Source organism: Taudactylus pleione, unplaced genomic scaffold (assembly GCF_031769625.1).
Source record: "Taudactylus pleione unplaced genomic scaffold, aTauple2 ptg000095l, whole genome shotgun sequence".
Lineage (NCBI taxonomy): Eukaryota > Metazoa > Chordata > Amphibia > Anura > Myobatrachidae > Taudactylus > Taudactylus pleione.
The window spans coordinates 15,765,753-15,792,461 of NW_028284497.1; the positions used below are offsets into that span (position 1 = coordinate 15,765,753).

The following is a 26,709-nucleotide window of genomic DNA, read 5'->3' on the forward strand; positions in this document are numbered from 1 at the left end:
ATTGTGTCTTTTATAGCCTGCACCATTGATGCATAACTTATAGGCTGTTCAGGGTTAAAAAATGCAGGTTTAGTAGAGATCAAGTCGGAAGTCAGTAAGTTAGAGTCTTTCACCTGCGGCTCAATGACAGCAGCCATAGTGGAATCCCTGCGTCTGTCTCCCTGTTGCTTCTGATTTGATTTTCCTGGCATCAGCGGAGGGAAGAATTTCTCCATACAGTGGAGACACTCAGCAGGAGATATATTAAATAAAGAGGGGGGTCGTAAACGCCTAAAAGGCGGTTAACATATAGTACATATAGTCGGGGTGGCAATGGAGTAGTAATATAGATCTAATCCATATCCTGCCTAAGGTCCAGCAGATCTTCACAACATGTCAGAAAGTGATAGCGGGCCTGTGCAGTATGTAGCAAACTGGGGCCAAACGCAGCACGCACCAGATGTGGAGGAGAAGGAAAGGACCCAGCAAGGGTGGACAGAGTCTGCCACGAGAGCTAGAAGGACAGAGAGATTAATGAGTCCCCCGGCTCCCAGTGTTTTGCACTTGAGCCGTGAGCCGCGACCAGCGCACTGCTCACCGTGCTCTCCAAAATGGCGTCGGCATCTCCTCTCAGACCCACCGCAAGACACGTACCAGAGGGCAGCTCCGGATCCTGAGGATCCCCGCGGAATGGTGAAAGTAAGTCGCGGGGGTATCACTGCAGGGTGGAGGGAGAGGGGGTACCTTAATGTGCAACGTGTGTGGCAGCCGTGAGTCCCGCCTGTAGGCGACCGGAAATCGAGGCCGCGGCTTGATGTGTGCTTGGTGTTTGAAGGCCGCGACCCGCAGCAGCGTAAAATCTCACTGCCCGATTCCGCGGACCCCGCACCTTCGTTCTAGCAGTACACAGGCAGGTATAGTGGGTGAAAGTCAGCTGCCAAGCCTTGGCAGTAGCCGGATAATCTCCTTAATCAGCGGGAGCTCAGGCTGCGTGCATCCATCTCTTTCAACGGTCAGGCCATGCCACCCACATTTCAGTGTTTATTGTGACCTTAGTAATGGAGAGGAAGTGAAGTTTGGACTGAAAACAAACTTGCTGACTCACTCGCAATGGCCGGCAGGCTCCCAAAAGTCCCGTGGCGCACCTGGCCCCCTGCAAGAGGAAACACCCTCCTGACAGCCGTCCACTTAAGAGTGATAGTGGGTGGTCTAAAGGCGATGAACTGCGTCGTGGCCCCGCCCTCTGCTTTACATTAGCACATGACACCACGCCCCTGCAACACTGACCTGGCTGTCCCCTCCCGGAGGAAAATGGGCAGTGGTGGGCTGGGCCGGGGGCAGGGTGCCATGTTCCCCCTGGGCCGCAGCACCATGCGGGCCACCTGTGTCTGTGTGACACAGCTGCACCGCACGTGTAGCGCTGACTGGACGGAGTTTGGTCAGCGCTACACAGTTACAAACACACAGCCGTTGGCTCCGGCAGCTGTGTGTTTGTTTTGAGTGGCAGCCAGTGAGAGTCTGTCAGACTCTCACTGACTGCTGCTGCACCCACTGCAGGAGCTGCTCCATCTTCTGGCTCCTGCAGTGGGTAATGGGCTACTACTGGGGGCATTACAAAGGGGGGACTACTACTGGGGGCACTACAAGGGGAGAGCACTACTGGAGGCACTACAAGGGGAGGACTTCTACTGGGGGCACTACAAGGGGGGGACTACTACTGGGGACACTACAAGGGGGGACTACTACTGGGGGCACTGCATAGGGGGCACCACTACTGGCGGCACTATATAAGGGACTTACTACTGGGGGCACAAGGGGCACTGCACAGGGGGGACCACTACTGGGGACACTATATAAGAAGCTTACTACTGGGGGCACAAAGGGCACTGCACAGGGGGGACCACTACTGGGGGCACTGTATAAGGGGCACTGAATAGTAGTCCTGGGGCACAGGGGGCACTGCATATGGGCACCACTCCTGGGGCTGCCCCATATCTTTATTTTTACTTTACATTAATTCCATATGTACCCACCCCCTCCCTGGATCACTTGAGGGGGGGGCGGCCAAGCACGCACGTGCTCCGGGAACCCTGGCTACACGCTACTCCTCTGCCAGGGCCACCTGCATGCATTTGCCCCCCAGGCTAAAAGTTGCCAGCCAGCCCCTGAGGATGGGGGAAAGTTAGGTTATGCACTAGGGGAGGGTTATGGTTAGGTTGCGGGGGGAGAGGTTAGGGTTACCAATACTCATCGCCAGAAGCACTGCTAGATCCACCAAAGTCTTCATCAGCTGACTGTTGGACCTGCTGTGCCATGTAAGTAACCACTAGACCACCAGGGACGTCATGTCGATAGTATATCAGTATTGACATGATGAATCATATATGCCTACTCTCCTGGGAGTCACAGGAGGCTCACGATTTTTCGGGTAACCCCCTGCTCCCCCAAAAGATGAGAGCAGCAGACAGTGGCATAACTAGGGTATTTGGAGCCAGGGCAAACGTAAAAATGGAGCCCCCCACCTCCTAAGTGTGCGTATGCAATGAAAAATGGGCGTGGACACAAATGGGGCGTGGCCACTTAAAATGTGGTGTGTCAACATGACACACCCCTTTCTCATCACTGAACAATCCTTTCCATTCCATATGCACCTTAATGCAGTCCTCCCTATGGAGTGCCCCTAGTAGTGGTACCCCTTATGCAGGCCCCCAGTAGTGCCCTTTATATAGTACCCCCAGTATGCAATGTCTCCAGTAGTGGTCCCTCTTATGCAGGCCCCCAGTGTTGCCCCTTATACAGTACCAGGGCCGGCTCTAGGGGTGTTCAATCAGTGACAGGAGAGAGCTGGGGGAAGCCCAGCTAGTAAGGCTCCCCCAGCCTGATGTTATTTGGAGGCGTGCCATGCAGGCAAGCCTCCAAATAACATCCCGTAGGGGGCGTGGCCTATGGTAATTGGGCCACGCTCCCATTTTCGGTTGCGCGTGGTGATGGGGCGCACAGTTGTCAAAGTCAGATAATTGGATATGATCGCTTGCGACTATTATCTGACGATTTAGTCATCTATGGTCTGATGACGAATTGCTTGGACGCTACTCTGCGTCAGCACAATTCCGATATGCACAAATATATATTTATATTACTACAAGGTTTAGTGTGGAAAACAGGTTTGGTGTGTATGTCCGTGGGTGTTTGCATATGTTTTGGGAGACTCCGCATGCTGATACAGTATGCCTCTAAGAAATAATAAAAAATGGAACACAGTCTAAATGCAAGGTTGGGAATCATTGTCAGGAACCAGCAGATCATTAACAATTGTATGCCTTTTTGTTCGGTGCTGTTTTGATTCATAGGAACTGACACCTATACTCTAATTAAGTGGAGAAAAGCCTGTCGCAAGCTACCAGACAGGATGGCAACGGCAAACAGCTGGGGGTCTCCCCCTGCTTGGAAGTGAACCTTGCTGCTTGTGACACCTTTTACTGCAGTTTGGGCAGCTTGTTGAAGTATGTCAGAAATGGATAATATATATATTAATCCATCACAAATACACTGAACTACATAACACACACACTTAGACTTACATGCATAGACATACGCATGCACCTTTGAAGTGCGCACAAACCCACACATATGCGCAACGCAAACTAGCGAAACTACACAATATTCTCACACACATACAATAACTTATAAAAAGGTTCCTTCACATTAAACGTGATATTAGAGGTTTTAGTAGCATATAATTATGATGTGAAATGTATGTATATGGTATTTAAAGTATAGAACTATCAGACATGTCATGTTTGGTACCATTATAAACCCCTGTTTATTTGCAGATCTTCGGTTCTATCGGCAAGGAGATCGCAGCAGGCATTCGCAAGATATGAATTATATGTACAATGTATCTCTGTATGTAGTGTTTTTTATTAGTTCTTCGGAGGGAAACCTACACAAAGAAGCAGTTGGAAAGCTGATCCATACTTCTGATGACACCATATAAACTAACCAATGAACGGAGTGACCTGAAGCAAGAAAGAATGAGCATCTGTTAACCTATATTCGGTACAGGTTTCAGAGGCAACAAAGGCACAGATTGTCTCTGAAACCTGTACCGAATATAGGCTTGTGAGCTGGGGCAGTAGTCAGTCATTTCCTCCATATCTTTGGGTGACGGTGACCGCAGATTCAGAATTGAAATACACTGCACTGCACTGGTTAACTAGGACGGCCTGTACCGTGGCCAGCAGCGCGCCCAAACACACACACACGATGGTCACACGATGCCCAGGGCACAAGCCCTGGCAGCCCTGCCCTAGTTCCGCCACTGGCAGCAGGTCCCATCTGGCTGCTCCCGGAAAGGTGCCCGGCAATATCAGTAAATATATGATGAATGTCTCCATTGTGAGCATGTCGACATTATGACTGTCGACAATATACACCACACCTGCCTGCAAGGCCTTCCTCTGTGGCCTGCAGGAAAAAAAACAGATACAGGGAGATCTGGTACACAGGGACAGAAAAACTTCTGCAATATATCTGCTTTGGGTCACCCTGTATCTGTACTGCTTAGTACTGTCTCCCACTCCTGCAGCCTCAGCAATGCTAGGCACACACTGCTCAATTATCAGCCCGATTAGTCGATAACCAGCAGATTGGGCCAATAATTAACGAACAGTGTATTGCTGTGACCGAGCTGTAATTATCAGTCTGTCAGATGTGTTGATATCATCCAGCATGTCCAAAAGATCTGCTAATTGTTCGTCTGCACCTGGAAGTGTATGCGTTGCTGCAGCTGATCAATTGACATTTCCTGTGTTCTTTCACAAGGGAGAAACACTGAAATGTCTCGTCCCTAGGGGAGGAAACCAAGATATTGTGGCCATACACTGTGTAATATCTCACATTGTGTGGCCATGATTACTGATGCGTTTCACCTTGTCAGATAAAATGTCTGTCTGACTGGTATTTTATCTCACAGTGTATGTGCAGCATAAAACACAGAAGTAAATGACCAGCTTAAACAGGATAGCAGAGTAACTTGATAATGCTAAATGGTGAATTAATTTTGTGAATTAGTTTCATGTTTTCTGAATGTGGTTTAGTCAATGCACATCAATAGTGAATATTATACTTGCTATCTTTTACACGGGCTATGTCGGAGTAAAGACACAGATGGGAGGTGCAAGAGATGTGGCACAGTCAATGGCATCATCGCCGCCCCTCCGTTTGTACAATGTTGTGATTCATAGCGCTGTACAGAAGATGACGGGGCCACGATGACACAATTCACCGCAACTAATGTCGTTAAGACCCATTTATCTGTGGAAAATCCAAGAGGCTGTCTACTTTCTCGAGAGACCAGAAAAGCACCCTGAAATTTGGGATTTCCTGGATATTCCAGAAGAGTAAGCAAGTATTGTATGTGTCTGTCTGTCTATTTATCGATCACTGAGGTCTTGGGTTCGATTCACACCATGGTCCTAACTGTATGGAGTTTGTATATTCCCCCCGTTCTTGCATGGGTTTCCCCTGGGTGCTCCGGTTTCTTTCCACACTACAAAAATATCCAATATTCTCTGTAATGTGCTGCAGATTAAGGGCCGTATTCAATTAGCGGCAAAAAGCCGTTTTCATCGATAAAGTTTTACGAGTGACGTCATTTCGCAATGCGAAAAGTTTCCTCCGTACTCAATTCCGGAGACCTTTCGCCGGTGCGGAAACTCAATGCAATGGAACCTGCGAAAAAGTTTTGCCTATGAATAGGTGTCAAAAAAAAGTGCAGAAGTGGAGTTTTGGGGCGCAAACTTCGGAAAACCCCCCTGCACCCTTTGGACAGTCCTCCATAGGTAAACTGCATACATTTAAAAAAAAAATACTTTATATCACCCCAAAAAAGTACTTTCATTTTGTGGGCGAATAAGTCCAAGGTTGGGGGACAAATTTAAAAACTAGTGAAATAGACTCCAGGGGGGTCCCCAAGTATGCCCCAGGTGTTTTTAAGTTTGCAGGTGGGTACGGCAGGTAGATTTTCTATGTTTTTTAAAACTTCACTTTATCAACTTTAAAATATGCTAGCACCCATTTTCATGTACCCCAAATTTGCTGTGACTACTTATTTTCTGCACTGCTAAATGCTATTCTTCACCACTTATACAAAGACGCTAAATAGCAGCTAATTGAACATGCCCCTAAGTATGCGTTATAGAAACAAATGGTAATAATATATATTTGATTGAAATGATTAGTCTTATTACAGTAACATGTCATGCTCCCATGGTTGTGGTTGCACAGGAGAACACATTTGAGTTGGGTGTTGTATTGCAATAGTGTCATCTGGCAGAACTGAGTATGTACAGAAACAGATATATTCAGGGTGTGCAGTCCAGGAACCTTTCCTACAGAACTGAGTATGTGAAAGAATGTGAACATGTGGAAGAAAAAAGTGATACCTAAGACCAGCAAATTGTTACATCAGCTGGGTGGAGGAAGGGGAGGAGGAGGAGAGAGTGAAGGGGGCAGAGTTTGGAGGGCGGTGACTCCGATTTCTCCTAATATGTACCAGCAGTGTGGGTGGCGCAGGGCTCAGGGGCTTGACACCCAGGAGCCAATGCTCAATAAGGAAAGTGCCGGCTATTCTGGGAAGTTTGTGTCTGGGAGGAGGGGACAGACAGGGTGACACTGTGATATGGGGTGTGTGCCCGGAGACTATACAGGATGTAACACACGTACAGACAAACAAGACCTTTAGCCCATTTTCACCACCCCAAACCGGTCTCCCTGTCCTGCCCCTCCAGTGCTGTCCCTCCCTGGACTCTGTATCCCTGCACCTCCCCCTTCTCCTCATCCCGCAGGATCCCTCTGACCCGCTGCTGTCTCTCCTCTGCTGTTCCCGCTAACATGCCGTCCTTCTCCGTACGGACTGTGGGGTAAGTGTGTGTGACCCTGACCAACCGGCTCAGTGACGTGAGGTCAGTTACTAGCAAACACACAAGCAACAGAAGAGTACTGTAACTGCAGCGTGTGCAACGTGTGTACTCACTGATTACCGTCTCACCACTGCCTACGATAAAGAGCCGTTTTATATATTAGGACTTTAAGTGATGCACATGATCAGTAGCGGGTCATAGGCTGCATAGATTATACATTCATTCAAAAGTTCACTTCTCATTGCACACAATCAGGACAGATGGAGACAGTGTTGGTTTTATGTATGAGATAGTGACCTCTAATGACAGGCACAGACAATGTTATTTTATATAGGAGATTGTGATCCCCTAGCTGCATGTTATCAGGACAGGCACAGAGTTAGTTTATATAGGAGATTGTGACCTCTATCAGGACAGGCAGAGACAGTGTTGTTTAATGTAGGAGATAATGACCTATCAGGACAGGCAAATAAAGTTTTGGGTTTGTGTATGAGATAGTGACCTCCTTGCTGCACATTATCAGGATATTATTATTATTATTACCAGTTATTTATATAGCGCACACATTCCGCAGCGCTTTAAAGAGAATATTTGTCCATTCACATCAGTCCCTGCCCCAGTGGAGCTTACAATCTATGTTCTCTATCACATGCTCACTAGGGTTAATTTTTGTTGGGAGCCAATTAACCTACCAGTATATTTTTGGAGTGTGGGAGGAAACCGGAGTACCCGGAGGAAACCCACGCACGCAAGCACAGGCAGAATATACAAACTCCACACAGTTAGGGCCGTGGTGGGAATTGAACCCACGACCTCAGTGCTGTGAGGTAGTAATGCTACCATTACACCATCTGTGCTGCCAGGATATGATCAGACATTATTGTTTTATATATGATAGTGTGACTGTCCAGCTACATATAATCATGACAGGCTGAGGCAATGCTAGGTTTATATGTGACATAGTGACCATCGAGATGCATATAATCAGGACAGGATCAGACATTGTTGTTGTATTTATGATCTAATGACCATGCAGCTACATATAATCAGGACAGGCTTATACCCCTTTTACACCAGAGCTAAAGCCCGGGTTATTGCAGGGTTAACCCGGTTGCTCCTATGCAGGGGCGTTTCTAAAGAGTCTCCGACACGGGCCCCCTCCTCTCCCTCTCCGGCGGCCAGCGCCGCAGTTATAGACTCTGGGCACTAGAGTGTGCCCATAGTCTATAGACTATGCGCAGGTCACTGGGAAAATGGCCACGGTGGCCATTTTTCCCTGTACTGCGCATGTGCAAACGATGGGAAAATGGTCGTGGCGGGCATTTTCCAGTTGTTTTTACAGCGCCGGACCCCCGCCGACATTGGAATCCGGAGATGTGAGTAATATTATGGGTGCAGGGTGTGCAGTGCTGGACCCCCCTGGACCCAGCTGTCCGTGTGCCCCGCACACTCTGCACCCATTATAGATACGCCCCTGCTCCTAGGTGTAAAAGGGGCCAGGGTTCCAAATCTCAGGTCAGACCCAGGATTTAGGTTTAAAAGCAGTATTAAACAGTACTAGATTTATGACATAGTGACCATCCAGCGGCATATAATCAGGACAGGAGCATGTTATTTTATAAATTATTTATTACCAGTTATTTATATAGCGCGCACACATTCCGTAGCGCTTTTACAGAGAATATTTGGCCATTTACATTTGGCCTGCCCTAGTGGAGCTTACAATCTATGTTCCCTACCACATGCACAAACACATACACAAACACATACATACTAGGGTTAATTTTTGTTGGGAGCCAATTAACCTACCAGTATATTTTTGGAGCGTGGGAGGAAACCCATGCAAGCACAGGGAGAATATACAAACTCCGCACAGTTAGGGCCGTGGTGGGAATCGAACCCATGACCTCAGTGCTGTGAGGCAGTAATGCTAACCATTACACCATCTGTGCTGCCCTAGAGACCTTCTCCCACTTAAATATAATCAGGACAGGTACAGGTAGTATTAGGTTTATTTATGACATACTGACCATCCAGCGGTATTTAGTCCAGACAGACATCGATAGTGCTGGGTTTTTATGATGTGGAGTGTCCTCCTTGCTTTCGGCAAAGCTGTCAGTCAGTAGCCACCATATACGAACGTGTGTTTATCTCAACAGGCTATTGGAGGAAAGAATATAGAAGTAGAATGCCATGTTGGTTCAATACCTGTGTTCTACTATAGAATAGACAGGGCCAAATAAAGGTTTGTGGGTTCCCCAGGAGAGTTAACTTCTGGGTGTCCCTGCTTTGCGGGCTTCTCCTAAATAAACTCTAATGGAGCATACACACGGTCAGACTTGTCAGATTTGTCAGATGAACGATTAAACGATTTGAACGATTTTACCAAAGTTTTGAACGATTTTTGACTGCATTAAAATGAATGGAATCGTCCAAGTCTGACTGCAAACACATCAGATGTCAGAAATCTTTATCTGACCATCGGGAACGCGCATCGTTGATCGTCCATCGTTCAGGCATGTCAGATATGAACGATTTTCCTTCAGATATGAACGACTGAACGATTTTTAAATCGTTATCGTTCATATCTGAAGGAAAAATCTGACCGTGTGTATGCACCTTTATTGTGACTGCCCTAATGTCCCCTTATTGTCCCAAGTTATTTAAAGTTTTGTACAAACCCCCCTTAATCTAAACTTAATCTGCCCCCTATTTAGCAAATGGGGACACCATTGTCTGTTGCCTGAAGGGGTGTATCTTTATCATTGCTCTTGCTCATTACTCTCATTTGTATAAAAATCTAAATAAATCCTTCTCTCATCACTGTGACTAAAGGGGTTGTTGATCTACAACTGTCCATTCATCATCGGGGTCAGAACAATTCACATAAACAAACTGCCCAATAAACCAGGGACCAATTACAGAGCTTTTCAGCCATGTAATAAGCAAATTGTCACGCCTGTTTACCCAGAATCCAGCTCTGGGGACAGACATGTTTCCAACTTTGGAAATGATGTCACTGTAAATTAAGACCAGCTAATACACAGTGATAATGATTTATCTGTGTTGTGACTGCACATGTTCTGGTCATGTTTAGATTAGATTAGAAGGTGAACATTTAGGAGCAAGGCCCTAATTCCTCCTGTCCTTGTAATTGCATTGCGTACTGTATGTCCTAAATTCTACATTATGTTTGGCCACTATTTTTTTTTATTTAGTTCAATACTTTGCTTCCTGTGTAGCTATATTTTATGTGTAAATGATAATAATAGTACTGAGATTAAATATTCTATTATTGCATATGACCAGGAATTATAATTTATCTTTGTATATTATATCACAGGTTGAGTCTCCCATATCTGTATTGCACATGACCAGGAGTTATCATCTTTGTATATTATATTATTGCATATGACCAGGAGTTATTTATCTTTGTATATTCTATTATTGCACATGACTAGAAGTTATTATTATCTTGTATTTATGCTGTACCAACAAAATTTGCAGCTCTACATAGTCAGGGAGAACAAATGGAACATTTTGTAAGCAGTGGTACAGTAACTAACCCCTGTTTACATTGTACGACCTGCCCTAACTGTATTGTGATTCAGGGCCTGATTCAGCAAGGAACGCAGTTGCGTATACGCACGCAATTGGTAGATTAATTTGCACTGTGTATGCATCGCAGTGCACGTGCGTGAGCCAGACGCTGCGCTCAGAACTGCGTACGCAGAGGCTACCCAAACTCATGACAGAGTGACTGACAGGATGTAGCGTTTGTGGGTGTAGACGGGGGGTGGTCGGACGAACGCAGGCATGCCAGTGAGTTTCAGCGCTGTTGCTTGGGCGTGCATAGATTATCCACTGCGATACCAGACGCTGCCTGAGGTCTCATAGCGTGCGCAGAAGTTAGCTTCCTTAGTAAGGTCAGGGCTTCATTAACTACTCGATGTTACCGATTGTTTTGCTATGTGAGCAAGGGAAAGTGGGCATCCTTTTGTCAGGCTGCGATCGCAATTCAAATGCAAACATTTAAATATCACCGCTGATATTGGCAACACAGTTGCGTGCGTATACGCATAATAGCGAGCCGTAGTGAATCTGGCCCTCAGTTTTTTATAAGCTATTTCAATGTATCTAATCAGTTTTAACATTTCACCTCTAAATGTTTCAACCAGATATGTATTTTAGTACAGTATTTCTATTTATTATCAGATGTTTCTAAGAACAGTAGTCTGTTGCAAATTTCAAAGTTTAATTATTACATCATTTGAATGGTCATTCTAGTTACCAAAGGATCAACTATAGCGTCCCAATATCGCCTGTGTTCCCAAGCATATATGACATACATACATTTTGTCTGAACATTGTAGAAACAAATTAAGGTGCCTACACACTGGACGAGTTTAGTCATGATTTGCATGAAAATGATGCATCGAAACTATACTATTGTTTAAAAATGTGCAAATCATGCTGCTTCCAGGAACGATAACGATCCGATGCGCCATCCCGCGGGTCGTTTGTCGTATCTTCAGATCTTACCTACTGCAGGTAAGATATGGCATTCTCCTTAACGATGCACTGGAAATCATTAAGAACGCACGATAGGTTGTTAGTCACATTGCACAGTTTAGCAAGATATCATCTATACAGGAGTGCCGGTGAGTTGCCCCAGGAGTTCAAGGGAAATCGTTGACGACATTGCATCTACTGCGAGTCGTCCAGTGTGTGGGCACCTTTAATGTAGCCAGTTGTTTTGGTTTGTCAAATTATGCCGAGTCATAGAAATCTAGAAACTGACAGCAGAATATATCCTACAGGTCCTCAAAACACCATAACTTTGCAGGCTTGAGCACAGGTAACTTTGGGTCAAAATCTGTCTGAAAGGAGTATTATTTAATTAGTGCGACAGTCATATTGATCTAACCATCTGTGCTCAAACATGATTATACTTGAACTATTTATGCTGGCCATACACCAGACCAACTTTCCTCCAACCATCCAACTGTTCCGTGCCAACCATGTGGCACTGCACCTGCTCCCACTGGGCAAAGAGGGGTTGAAAGTCGAGGAAGGAGTAGAACCTCTCCTGCCGCCGGAGGATTGGGGTCGGATGTCCTAGTGAATGGCTGTGATGGCAGGCAAGGAATGTCTGCTGTCACAGAGGCAGAGCCAGGACCCGAGTCAGTGTGTCCAAGGTAGGCCAGTAGGGAAGACTTAAAACTCCCCGACTGCTAAGCAAACTGCTGCTGCCAATCCCAGGCTGACAGACAGAGGCAGCCCAGCGGTATGGACTTTTGAATCCTGCCCCTGTTCCTCTGCCCGCTGTACCGCTGCTGCTGCTGCCAGGGATTGCAGGAAACCTGATGCTGCAGGCACTGATGGGCAGACCCGCTGCTGTTAATGTGAGTATGACAAAAGTAGGCGGACACTGCCGGCCAGTGTACCTGATAAACTACAAATCGCAATTATGATTACGCACGCAATCGGGCGATTGTTGCGATCCTTACTAAGAAATTGCAGTCATGATCACAGCGGCCGGTTCGCGCATTGCAGTGTGTGAACCGGCCGCTGTGATCATGACTGCAATTTCTTAGTAAGGTCAGAGCCTGTGCAAGTGTGCGTGAGGCTGCGATGGTACTTGATTGTACCAATGGTTTTGCAGTCTTGCTAAACATTACGGATGTGTGCTAAGTAAAGTGGGCGTCCTTGTGTAGTGCTGCGACGGCATAGCGATCACAGTGGATTAGCATACTATCGCAGTTGAACTGCATGCGTAATCGCTATTGCATTCGCAGTTGTGATCTGTAGTGAGTCAGGTTCAGTGTCCGCCTACTTATTGTTCAGATGGGGGGAACTTTCCCCCCAAACTAGAATGATTAGTTGGGAAAAATTAAACATGTTTGATTTTCCCAACTAGTTGGAGCAAGCGCTTCTGGCCGTTTTTCGGCGTGTGGGAGCAAACTGCTGATTGTTTGCTCCCACACACTGCCAGATTATCTTTCTAACCAACTAACTAGTTGGCTGGATGGAAAAGTATCGTCCTGGTGTATGGCCAGCTTTACACTGGCTTTTTGCCTAGTATATTATGACCTCCTAAAAGATTATTAGGACTGACTGAGATACTGCTTCATTTAGCTGTGATGTAGAAAGGCCTTATGCCTGGCATTTGGTTTTAGTAACCGTAGATGGTAAGATGTGCTCCTGGTGAATAATAAATAATAGGGTATGCCAGTGCCAGATTCATGACGCTGCAGCCAGAATGTTTGTCCAGGGGCCACCACACATGATGGAGCCCCCTCGCATAGTGGGGATCACTGTGGCATAATGTAATCTGGGGGTTCTGTGTGGCATAGAGTGAACTGGGGACACTACAGTGTCTTCAACACATTCGTGGTGCTGGGAGTATCTACACATTGTACTTTATAGTAACATCGCCAGTATAACATTTTGATAATTGTATTGGTAGGGACCCCTCAAGTTAATCGCCCTGGATCCCCCACAATCCCTTTTTTTTTTTCTGGCCAAGTGGTATGCTGTAAACTATGTAAATGCTGAATACATGTTTACCCATAGTTTCTGCATATCTTCTTGTAGTCAGATCTTTGAACTTTGTGCTGTTTATGGAGTGTTGTGGTCAGAGGTCACAGAGGTGGGGGAGTAGAGTAATTATTGAGTTTAGCAAAACAACCTGAAAAGTTATAACGTTGCAATACCAGGAAACAACTTGTAAATCACAAAGGGTCTGGAGGAAACTGTTTTTAAATTTTTTTTTAATTCTATCAAAAGCATAGATCTTTAATATATACTGTTTATAATTATAATCACCAGACAGGCAGCACTCCCAATATCATCAAATACACCGTCACGGGTGCCCTCCTAGGTATCCCAGCAAGAAATCCAAATACAGCAAGTAGAAGGCGGCACTCCAAAATAATACACCAAAGCTTGGCAGTAGTTTCAAGCTCAGCTGCATTAATTAATTACAAATACCAAGTAACAAAATTGCACCACAGTTACAAACAATGAAACATTAATGTGTTAATCTAAAGGGGCCTATCCTATCCGGCTACCGGGACATGCTGCAGCACAGATGATAGTCGTTCAGTGTGTATGAACGACCATCATCTACAGATATATCTTTCAGGTGTGTACCCACCTTTACAAACAAATCCCAGTTTTTACAAAACACCATTAAAATGGATACAGATACAAAGCAGTGATTATCTGAGGCGCATTGGATACACAAATTAGGTACTTTATCTCCTGAAGGGTTAAATGAGAGTGCTGGTTTACATTGTTTTTTATAGTATGTTTCGTATGCCACTGGAATATTGCTGTCATTATGTTTAATTGCATCTATAAATATATGCCTTTTTTTCTATTTTTGTATTTTGTTATGTACTATGCTAAATTAACTAGGATCTTTTGGGTCATTAATATCAACATGATGTACAATGTCATAGTATAATATAGAGAATCACTTTTTCTGTATCCATTTTAAAGGTGTTTTGTAAAAACTGGGATTTGTTTGTTAGATTACCACAGTTATGTTTTGTTGTTTGTAACTGTGGTGCAATTTTGTTACTTGGTATTTGTAATTAATTAATGCAGCTGAGCTTGAGGGTACGGCCTGATGACGTCACTTGTGGGCGTCTAAGGTGGGTCCCGATAGCCGGCTGATCACGTGGAGAAGGGCTTATAAGGTCAGTTATTGTATGTGTACACTTTAACTGTGAGAAACCGAATCAGAACAAAAAATTCCGGACATCACATTGTATGATTTTTAAACAATTTATTTGTATATTCTTTCGGAAAATAAATATTTGGACAATCAAAAAGTTTAACTCAATACTTTATAAAGTAACCTCGGTTGGCAATTACAGAGGTCAAACGTTTCCTGTAGTTCTTGACCAGGTTTGCACACACTGCAGCAGGTATTTTGGCCCACTCTTTAATGCAAATCTTCTCTAGATGTGTCATGTTTTGGGGCTGTCGCCGGGCAACACGGACTTTCAACTCCCTCCACAGATTTTCTATTGGGTTGAGGTCTGGAGACTGGCTAGGCCAATCCAGGACCTTGAAATGCTTCTTACGGAGCCACTCCTTAGTTGCCCGAGCGGTGTGTTTGGGGTCATTGTCATGCTAGAAGACCAAGCCACATTGCATCTTCAATGCTCTTACTGAGGGAAGGAGGTTTTTCCCCAAAATGTCACGATACACGTCCCCATTCATCCTCTCCGTAATACGGATCAGTAGTCCTGTCCCCTTTGCAGAAAAGCATCCCCAAAGCATGATGTTTCCACCCCCATGCTTCACAGTGGGTATGGTGTTTTTGGGATGCCACTCATCATTCTTCTCCCTTCAAACACGGCGTGTGGAGTTTATACCAAAAAGTTCTATTTTGGTCTCATCTGACCACAAGACATTCTCCCAAATCTCCTCTGGATCATCCAGATGGTCACGGGCAAACTTTAGACGGGCCTGGACATGTGCTGGCTTAAGCAGGGGGACCTTTTCGGGCGCTGCAGGATTTGAATCCACGATGATGTAGTGTGTTACTTTGTGACTGTGGTCCCAGCTCTCTTGAGGTCATTGACCAGGTCCCCTCATGTAGTTCTGGGCTGATCCCTCACCGTTGGTAGGTGTCCAAATAATTATTTTCCGCAAGAATATACAAATAAATTGTTTAAAAATCATACAATGTGATTTCCGGAATTTTTTGTTCAGATTCTGTCTCTCACAGTTAAAGTGTACCTATGACGGAAATTACAGACCTCTGTCATCTTTTAAAGTGTTTAAAGTTTTTTGCCCCACTGTGTGTGTGTGTATGTATGTATGTATGTATGTATATATATATATGTGTGTGTGTATATATATATATATATATATATATATATATATATATATAAAAATAAATACAAATTGAATCTACCCCTAAAATCATATTATATTTAGTATATTTGTTTGCTTTGTCCCCTTCAGAAGCTGGTCTGGGTCCCCGTTGGGCCACCTAAAGAGGCACAGCTCCTGGTAATGAGTACCCGCTTTTTTTTTTTTTTCCTCTCCGGGTGATGCCCCCTCCTTATGGACCCGCAATTCTCTGTATTATTCTCCCATCCTCCTCACTTCACTAGGCATGCCCGATATTCACCCACTCGTCTGTGAGACTACTCGAAAAATCGTAGGTTTCCCAGATCTGTAGGGAGAGTAGGCAGGGCTGGATTAAGGTTTGTGGCGACCCCCTCCAATAAAATGAACACATAGTCACTACGACCCATGCCTTGCCCAACAGTACCACCCACCTATTTGCCACACGGTGCCCCCCTCTATATGCCACCGGAGCCCCCCCACACAATATGTCACATGGCGCCCCCCCTTCCAGTGACCCTGATTACTCACCACCTGTGTTTCAACTCTGTATTCTGTATGCACAGCACAGACAGTGCTGTTGCATACAGCGCAGAGTGGTTCCCGAGTCCCCTCAACAGCGATCAGCGTCATGGACGTGATGTGTCATGTGACGCTGTTGAGGGAACTCTGAAGCCACTCCGCACTGTATGCAGCAGCACTAGCTGTGCGAACATCCGCAGCAGTCCCTGACCGGAAACAGGTGCTACTGGGCACCTGTTTTCGGCAGGGTGACACCGACCCTGTGTGGGTGCCCCTCTGTATGTGAGGTCTTAGAGACGACACCCCCTGTCGTCATCCCTCTCTCGCCTTAATCTGTCTGAGAGCGGGTAAGTATGCTATAGAGCAGATGTGTCCAGGCTATTTTCGTGAAATTATTGTGAAAACCGCACTTCACGCATGATTTTCATGTCAGTTTAAGAATTGCAAAAGATCGCAGTTGATACATTTGAAAAGATCACTTTTCTGAACAAGTACAGAAAAGACATTTTATATTCGAATATGATTGAACTAGTTTTTGCGATCTTTAGATGGCGAATTAGGTAGAATATCATGAAAATGCATGGGGTAAAGCAGGGCTCAGAGAACTTTTTTACTTTTTACCCCAAAATATATTTAGATACGCCGACGTTACCCCCTTGATTTGAAAGGAAGGAAATCATATAGTAGTGCACCCATATAATGCCCCTGTAGTGCCGCTTGTACAAAAAAAACCACTTACCTTAATCCCCGCTCCTGCATTCACCGCTGTCCTGTCCGCCCGGCTGCTCCTCGGAACTATGGGAGAGAAGTCATGATGTCTTTCCCATAGTGCGCATGGAGAGAGCCGTTAGCTGGAGTTCAGAAGAGAACTCCAGCCTTCGGCTAACGCGGCGCTGCAGGGAAGGAGCCGGGCGCCTGCTGGTAATAACATCTCAGCAGGCGTCTGGCTTAGAGCCTCCCTTCGGCACATATGAATCATATTATAGAATGATTCATATGCATGCCCGGCTGTCCGTCCATTTCCCCAGGAATTTCATTTTTACCCCATGTAGGGTTGCTTATACTCTCGCAGCACAGGGAGCAAATCTTCGGGGCACCAGAAGATTTAATAGATGTCACTAGCCATTTTAACATAATCCCAATATCCTGAATTTATTATTTGCCATATCCAGGTCTGCAAAGAATTTAAAACTATTGTTTTTCATTATTATTGTAATATGCATATTATTTTATGCTGCGTATGTCGGTGTTTGTACTATGGTGTTTGTAACGCTTTAGGCGTAATATGCAAGTAGATGGGGATGAGCAACCCAAGTCGGCATTGCCTTTGTAAAGCTTAAGTGTGCATATGCAAAATTATATTGGAGCATGCACAGAGTAAAGTACATTTTTGGGTCTTATTTCACATTATCTAATTGTCACAGGAACATGCACTTTTCAAATTTTAATTCGCTTCACTGATAGATTCAGGTGAAATGTCCTGTATTATCCTCATGATTATAGGGATACAAAAGTAATAATTGTCACATGAGAAATGGGATTAATAATACATCTGTCTCTATGAATTTGTTTTATAACCAATGGTTTGTTGTTACATTCCTTGCAGCTGATGTTTGTGACGATTTGGAGGTGACCTTGCTATAATTGTTTTGCTTACTTAAAACCATTCATTCTTTTACAGGCCGTGCTCCCGAGCAGTTCGAGCATGGGTGGTGTCACAGCAAGTAAGTTGCCGGAAGGCACATGCTGTGCGTGTCCTCAGTGGGCAAATGGAACGTCTCCCTCCTGCTGTCAGAGAGTTTGTGATAAGAGGAGCCGAACTGTGTGATCCCCAAAACATCCACATATGTGACGGCACTCCTGCTGAAAATGACACTATCCTAACCATGTTGCAGCAAGAGGGTATGCTGAAGAAACTGCACAAGTACCCCAACTGGTCAGTGCGCCCAGGATACATTTCAGTTTAAAAAAAAGTGTGGGGGGGCTGGGCTGTACATCCTAATTCAAGCATAATAAAAGGTGCCACCATGCTGAGACCTGTAGTTCTAATGCAGAAAAAAGGGGGGATGCAGATGCACACTCTCTAAGCACTAAGAATACTAGATCTCAAAATATATATAATAAACTATCAATTAACATGGTTTTCTATTGAGGTTCTTAGTACATGTTTGGCCAAATATGTTTGCCCACCTACCACGTCACGGTGACCTCCTCAGGTGGGTCCGTAACATCCCTAATACTGACACATTGTATACATTTACCTAGGACTTATAATTAGGGCAGAAACTAGGATTTTTGTTATCCGGGGCAAGACAGTAATTTGGCGCCCACCCCCCCTGTCCTCCCGCCCATCATAAGATTGCCTTTTCTTACATAAATTTAATATCCATCCCTTAAAAATATTAGTTAAGGTTTCCTAAATAAAACCATCAAATGTCCAAATTATTTTATTAAAATGACAAATATTGACAGAACAAACATACACATAATGCCACATATTGTAATGCCCATTTACACATAATGCCACATATTGTAATGCCCATTTACACATAATGCCACATATTGTAATGTCCATTTACACATAATGCCACATATTTTAATGCCCATTTACACATAATGCCACATATTGTAATGCCCTTTACACATAATGCCACATATTGTAATGCCCCTTACACATAATGCCACATATTGTAATGCCCTTTACACATAATGCCACATATTGCAATGCCCTTTACACATAATGCCACATATTGTAATGTCCATTTACACATAATGCCACATATTTTAATGCCCATTTACACATAATGCCACATATTTTAATGCCCATTTACACATAATGCCACATATTGTAATGCCCCTTACACATAATGCCACATATTGTAATGCCCATTTACACATAATGCCACATATTGCAATGCCCTTTACACATAATGCCACATATTGTAATGCCCATTTACACATAATGCCACATATTGTAATGCCCATTTACACATAATGCCACATATTGTAATGCCCATTTACACATAATGCCACATATTGTAATGCCCATTTACACATAATGCCACATATTGTAATGCCCCTTACCCATAATGCCACATATTGCAATGCCCTTTACACAAAATGCCACATATTGTCATGCCCTTTACACAAAATGCGCCCCCCCCCCTGCAGCAGTGCCCCTATAGTATTGCCCCCTGTAGTACTGCCCCTAATCCGGTACCAGGTGCACGCGTGCCTCCAGCCCCCCCTAGTTGTGGCCCTGCTATAATAGTGCCCATTGCATGTGTGTACTGCAATGCAGGACCCATACTAATTAAAATCACCTGGGGCACGTGGGAGGAGTGCTAGCCCAGGAGAAGGGGTCTCACCTTCAAGTGTACCTTAAATACATACATACAGGGGAAAAAAGGGGGGGGCTGGGCTGCACATCCTAAAATAAACTTGCCTGTGTATGGTCCTCCTTATCCACCATTTCTGATCAGCATGCGTGCCATAGTTCCTTCATTTTGTCAAACTCATCTGCTGCTTCTTTTTACTCTTCTCAAACCAATATTTCTACTTACTATATCTGACCAGTGTTTTTCTACCAAGAGATCCCTCTCTCCAAACACCAGTGCGCACACATTGTATAACGAACTCTTCTTTTCTGTGTTTATCATTTTCTGTCTCAGCTGGTTGGCTAGAACTGACCCAAAAGACGTAGCTCGAGTTGAAAGTAAGACGGTTATAGTGACTGAAAACCAGCAGGAGACTATTCCAATTCCAGCAGATGGAGTAAAGGGACAGCTGGGGAACTGGATGTCCCCACATGAGTTTGAGAGAGCAAAGAATGATCGTTTCCCTGGATGTATGAGAGGTCTGTATCATGTTGTGAATGCCTACAATGACTCCCATTGTACTATTTGATAACACCCATGCTTTTTGCTTAGTTCTTCTGGTTACAAGTTGTAATGCCTTCTCCCCTCACAGCAAGTTCCTCTACCATGCCTGATTGTCTTTCCTATCTCTGTGTTAATTGTGCTGATGGACCACTGATTGTCTTTCATAAATGTCCATCTCTCTTCCCAGGCCGTACTATGTATGTATTACCATTCAGTATGGGCCCAGTTGGTTCTCCTCTGTCTAAATACGGAGTGCAGCTCACAGACTCTCCTTATGTAGTGGCCAGCATGCGTATCATGACTCGGATGGGTTCTCCAGTATTAGAAGCACTGAGAGAGAGCGACTTTGTAAAATGTCTGCACTCTCTGGGGCAGCCACTACCCCTGAAAGGTAAGACCATAAACACACCCTTTTAAAATCTTACTTTGTACGTGTATATAATATATATTATAATTTACCATTTTTCTTTTCTTGAGCAGCACCCCTGGTGAACTCATGGCCCTGCAACCCTGAAAAGACACTCATTGCTCATATTCCTGATAACCGAGAGATTGTGTCCTTTGGTAGTGGATATGGAGGAAACTCTCTTTTGGGGAAAAAATGCTTCGCTCTGCGTATTGCCTCCCGCATCGCCAAGGATGAGGGCTGGTTGGCTGAGCATATGCTGGTGAGAGAGGAGCTATTGGCCCCCTGTATACTCTCTCCTGCACTAGACAGTCTCTCTTCTATTTCCTGAGCCGTCTTTTCTTTGCTTTTTGTACATCCTCCTGTTATGGGGTTTCTTTCCCATATTAGATTTTGGGTATCACAAATCCAGCTGGCCGAAAGAGATACATTGCTGCTGCCTTCCCAAGTGCTTGTGGAAAAACAAATCTTGCAATGATGCAGCCTACGTTGCCTGGCTGGAAAGTTCAGTGTGTGGGAGATGACATTGCCTGGATGAAGTTTGATAGTAAAGGTGAGCAGAACATTAAATGAGAGCAGGTGGAATGGTAGTGCAGAAAATAGGGATCATTTACTGACACTGCATTTAGGTGCAACATTTGCATTAAATCATAGCAGCCAAATAAACACTTTATTTCCTTGTATAAATTACACTAGAACAGTGATTAGAAAGCTGCTACACTTCAGGGGCCATGTGGGCGGCCCTGTAACATTCAAAAGGGTCACACATTACCCTTAATCTCAATAATAGGTTAAGGCAATACATTTAATCAAAGAAAGACGCATCTATCAGTAAGAACATATCTGCAGGCATTTTAATGTAAGAAAGTTTTACAAGCTAGAACAATCAGACCATAAAGCAGGAAGGAGATGGTTGCTGCAGGTAAATGCTTGGAGAGCTGCTGCGGCTCCACATCTGCCAATGGCACTAGACTGCTATTTATATGAATAGCTGATTATTTTAAATAAAGTTACAGAGAGAAATGTCCTGATGTTGGTCATTGGGGGGCTATTAAAGATATATATTAAATGAACACTGGTGTTTGTACCTTTCAAGTTATCCCCTCCTTTATGTGTTTGACTAGGCCCAAGTACAAGTGAAGGGGCCTAACCTAAATATTAACCAGATATCAGTAATGCAAAACGGCGATCAAACTTGTACAGGAAAATTGTGGCGTCCGGCTTACCACGATATGAAACCCAAATCTTACATTCATTCTTTGTCTATGTTATAGGACGTCTTCGTGCTATTAATCCAGAAAATGGCTTTTTTGGTGTTGCTCCTGGGACCTCTATAAAGACAAATCCCAATGCCCTTCGTACTGTGGAAAAGAACACCGTCTTCACCAATGTGGGCGAGACAAGTGATGGTGGGGTATATTGGGAGGGACTGGATCAAGAACTACCACCTGGGGTCACAGTAACATCCTGGCTAGGAAAACCATGGAACAAAGGTCCAATAAATTGTTCTTTTCCTTTATCGGTGATATGCACTCTTTGTCGTTCCACTTTTGTATAAAACAATATTTTTCTACAGGCGATAAAGATCCCTGTGCACACCCAAATTCACGCTTTTGTGCCCCTGCTGCTCAGTGCCCCATTATGGATGAGGCTTGGGAGTCCCCAGAGGGTGTTCCCATAGATGCAATTATCTTTGGTGGAAGAAGGCCTGAGGGTAAGTGATATAGCTATATTTGCATTCTTCATATGACCGATATACCAGAGATCAGTAACCTATTCAGAACTGGTCTGCAGAATATTCGCATTACTCCACATTTGGCTGCAGAATTTAGCATGTTTCCCTGACTGAATTCTGTGGGAACTTCAGTTATTTTTTTTGTTCCACTTGTACTTCTACCTTATTATACTACAACCACATTGCAGATTAGTATGAACTGAGACTGTTGCAGTGTCAGCTCTATTTGTAAATGATAAATTGTGTAAAGAGACAATGTGACATTTTTCCATTGGAACTTAAAGGTATTTTTGACCCAGGTGGTACTTTTTATTTCCTTCAGTGGGCTGGTAGACAGATATGGAGTGTTTCGCTCGGAGTTCTACATGTACCTCCAAATTCGGCACTAAATTCAGTCCTTACCTTCCCCATATGACTCCTTGTTGGACATAGACCCTTTAACTTCTCTTCTCTCTTTACTCTCAGTAGCCTCATCTAAAACTAAATTTCTGTATTGGGATCTTATCCCGACGAATATTGATAAATTGTGGTCCTCTGCAGTATCTAAATGGTGCTCTGATTTTGCTTTGAACATACAAGTCAAAGATCTCTTAGCCAACCTTCCTTTACTTCTTAATTCACTTCACTCTTTCCAATTGCACAAGATACATGTAACATTTTAACATTGGGCCTATATTTCCCAGGGTCAGAGAAAACGCATGGTGCCAACAGAGTCTGGATGCTGCCCAAAATGTAAAGCCCCTAATGAATTATTGATCCATAATTTCTGGAATTGCCCCAGGATCAAAAAAAAATTGGCATAAGGTTTTATGGTTTATTAATAATACATTTAACTTACGTTTACCTTATGATCCTGGTGCAATGTTAGGTTTCCAATTTTTTGACACGCAAGCCGGCCGCCGCAGGTGAGAGAAAGAGGGCAGGAAATATCCTTCAGCTGACAGAGATCCTGGTCTCTTCCCTCCCTCCCAACGGTGGCGACACATCTCCGTTTCTGGAAACTGAGTCCTTCGCAGCCCCCTCCCCGCCCACAAGCGGCAGAGGACTGTCAATCAATGACAGTCTGCTGCCAGTCTCCGTGCGGGATCGCATACCCATTCTGCACATGTGCAGAACGGGTCAGGCGCCTGTGCAGATTGCCGACCATCGGGAATCTGCATTCAACAGTGCACTGCTGAATCAGGCCCACAGTGCGGAATGGTGAATCAAAAATTGAACCTTGAAGATTCTATCAGAGGAACTTTGCACCACTGTAAAATTACATGTTTTGTCACAAAATTCATTAAATGAAAAATTTTACCTCTACATTTACTCATATACAGTATTCATAATACTTTATACGTGTAAAGGTAGAGGTAAAATTTTTAATTTAATGAATAATAAAAGAAGACGTGTTCTCTGTACTCCCCAAAGATCTTACTAATGCTGTTCCAGCTGTTTCAAACTGCACTCTGTATTAAGGACAGGGAATGTTTGTTACACACATTACAATACATGTTACGCTGAGCAACTCTATCTATATCTACACTTTGTTGTTTTGTCTTTTTCTTTTTTTCCCATGCTTATACATATCTGCTCTTATTACCGTGTCATATGCCAACATGAGTGGGTTTGAAACCTATAGCTTGAGAGCCAGTGATCTCCAACTTGTGATCATCGAGCAGATAGCTCCTCAATGCCGGCATGCATACTGTATATGTAGAGAACATTGCACATAGGTATACTTTACAAAAAAATATTATGTAAAAAAAAAAAAAAAAAAATGACTTCTGTGGTTCCATACAGAAACTACTCTCCCAGTAATAAAGTATACTCTGTGTGTGAATGTCACTGCGTAAAGTAAGATCAAATTTTATCTATTTTGAAGGTGTGCCTCTGGTCTATGAAAGCTTTAACTGGAATCATGGGGTATTTGTCGGGGCTGCTATGAGGTCTGAAGCCACAGCAGCTGCAGAACATAAAGGTGAGTCTAGAAACCTAACATTAGATGATTATTATCCGTAAATGCTCATGGATTGCTCTTTTCTTTGTAATCCACTCTTCCCAACTATGACATGCTGTTATGTTTTATTCTTCTGTACTCATTATACCCTTCCGTATTGTGCTTCTTTAAATTTGCCATCTACACATCCTATTGTTATAATTTCACTTATGTATTCCTTTTAGGTAAAGTGATCATGCATGATCCATTTGCAATGCGACCTTTCTTTGGCTACAATTTTGGCCACTACCTCTATCACTGGCTGAGCCTGCAGAACAGGGATGGACTGCAACTTCCTAAAATTTTCCATGTCAACTGGTTCCGAAAAGATCAGAAGGGACAGTTCTTGTGGCCGGGCTTTGGGGAGAATTCCCGTGTGCTAGACTGGATTTTCCGTAGGGTAGAAGGAGAGGAGAGTGCTCGGCAGACTGCTATTGGTTATCTCCCTGCTGAGGGGGCATTGAATCTGCATGGGCTGGGTGGAGTTGATACAGATCAGCTGTTTTCACTCCCCAAAGGATTTTGGGAAAAAGAGGTGCAAGAGATAGGGAAATACCTGACGGAGCAAGTTACTGATGACTTGCCCCCAAAAATCATGGAGGAGCTTAAGGGGCTAGAGGGCAGAGTGAGCAAAATCTGAAGAGGTATGGGAGAAAGGAGAGTCCAAAAAGGAAGTTAGGGAAACTCCTCTACATAGACGGAGCACAATTGCCTAATTTCACATTTTTCCATAACTTTCTGCAACATCACACAATTTGGGACATCACAAGCACCAACCCTGCATCTAATGAACTATAATCTTTGGGAAAAGAACATGAATGGCATAACCTGCATACTGTGAGCCAAGGGCTTAAGAATGTACATGCAGAAAAAGGGAAGCAAAAATGCAGAATGGTTGTGTAAAGCCTTAATGCAACCAAAGAATTGTCCGCCTCCTGCTGTAGGAGGTGATCTCAGGAATTATGACTTTTTTTATGCAAATAAACTTTTTTTTCACTTTGGTGGTGTTAATTTAATTTATCTCATCTTAAGTTTTGAACAGCTCACCACAGGGTTGCTGACAGGTTTTTAAATAATGCTCGAATATATAGTAGAAGCCCATCTGAGTGCCAAAAAGTTGACCATAGACAAGCAGATCTGTCGACATGACCTTTCCACTCTGTGCAGAGCTTCAAAACTTCCATTTTAAGCTGGGTACACACTATACGATCCATCGTATGTTATATCGTTCTGTCGCAGATCGTATGGATTGTGCATTGTGTAAGCGCAATCCGTCGTTTGCGATGGTCGATCATCGCATCGTTCCATCTGCTGTTCTGCACAGCAGATAGGCTGGTGCAGTGGACGATGCCATGATGCTACATGCAGCATGTAAGGCTATATTGCACCAACATACACTGGAGCGAGTAGTGTATATGGTGCATGTGATGTATTGTTACATTGCGTCGTTCCTTCACTGGGTACACATCGTATCCTGTGTATCCAGCTTTAGTTCACTGTTGTAGTTACATTGGCTAAATTTCATTTATGAAAATTTTTTTTTAAAGTACCACTAAACCCCAGATATGCTTTGAGGGCAAAATATTTTGCTCAGAGTTTATTCAAATCCTAACAAGGTAAGAGGTACCTGAGAAGAACAACAATGCTGACTAACAATAGCACAAATTCTCAATCGCAGGATATACAGTAATAGCCAAGTAACACAATTACAACAAAAAGTGAAACGCAGATGCTAAACACACTGGAATGCTGTAATATCCAATAGTCTGGGGAAACACCTGGCAGAGTAATATACAGAACAAGTCATAACAGAACTGAGAGGGCATCTCTATACCACACGAATGCTGCCAGAAGAAGGACAGTGTACAGTCATCCACAAACACTGGCACAAGAGTGGTCAAGGTCATAGGCAGAGGTACAATATGGGGACGGATTCTGACAAACGGAGCCTGAACAGTGGGCCTGATTCAGAGCCGGATGCTCTGAATCAGGGCCCTCCTACCTAAAAATGGAGCGGCCTCCTGGCCGCTCGCATAGCTGTGGGTAACCACCCACAGCTTATGAGAGCGGTCAAAAAGATGGTCGTGATGGTCATGACCATCGCGACCATCGGGCTTGCGACAAGACCCTGTGGTAGGGTCCCACTGCCGCAAGCCCAGGAGTGCTTTTGGCTCTATCAGAGCCAAAAACACTCCCACTGACATCACTAGTGATGTCAGTGGGGCCGGACCTAGACGGTAGGCGTTCCTATGGGAACGCCTCCGTCTGGGCAGCAACACCCCCGGCACGCCCACCAAAGGGGGCGTGCTGTCACTCACCATCGACAGCAGGCCCCCTTTGGTGCGAGACCCATAGCGATAGCTTGGCTGTCGCTATGCGGGTCTCGCGCATGCGCACAACGGAGCTCCCTC

General features: G+C 44.3%; 1 protein-coding gene across 1 annotated transcript; it reads left to right on the forward strand.

Annotated features, from left to right (window-relative positions):
* Nucleotides 1–6,561: 6,561 nt before the first annotated feature.
* Nucleotides 6,562–25,299, forward strand: PCK2 (phosphoenolpyruvate carboxykinase 2, mitochondrial). Its single transcript, XM_088470005.1, has 10 exons — nucleotides 6,562–6,902; nucleotides 17,977–18,231; nucleotides 19,967–20,151; nucleotides 20,364–20,567; nucleotides 20,657–20,844; nucleotides 20,973–21,135; nucleotides 21,857–22,075; nucleotides 22,159–22,296; nucleotides 24,185–24,280; nucleotides 24,484–25,299. The coding sequence occupies exons 1-10, from the start codon at nucleotides 6,874–6,876 to the stop codon at nucleotides 24,936–24,938; spliced, it is 1,932 nt and encodes a 643-aa protein (XP_088326131.1). The 5' UTR covers nucleotides 6,562–6,873; the 3' UTR covers nucleotides 24,939–25,299.
* The last annotated feature ends 1,410 nt before the right edge of the window (nucleotides 25,300–26,709 follow it).

Coding starts and splice junctions, on each gene's coding strand:
- PCK2 (XM_088470005.1), top strand. CDS start 6,874: ATGCCGTCCTTCTCCGTACGGACTGTGGG. Junction 6,903..17,976: donor TTCTCCGTACGGACTGTGGG/GTAAGTGTGTGT, acceptor ATTCTTTTACAG/GCCGTGCTCCCGAGCAGTTC. Junction 21,136..21,856: donor GATGAAGTTTGATAGTAAAG/GTGAGCAGAACA, acceptor TCTATGTTATAG/GACGTCTTCGTGCTATTAAT.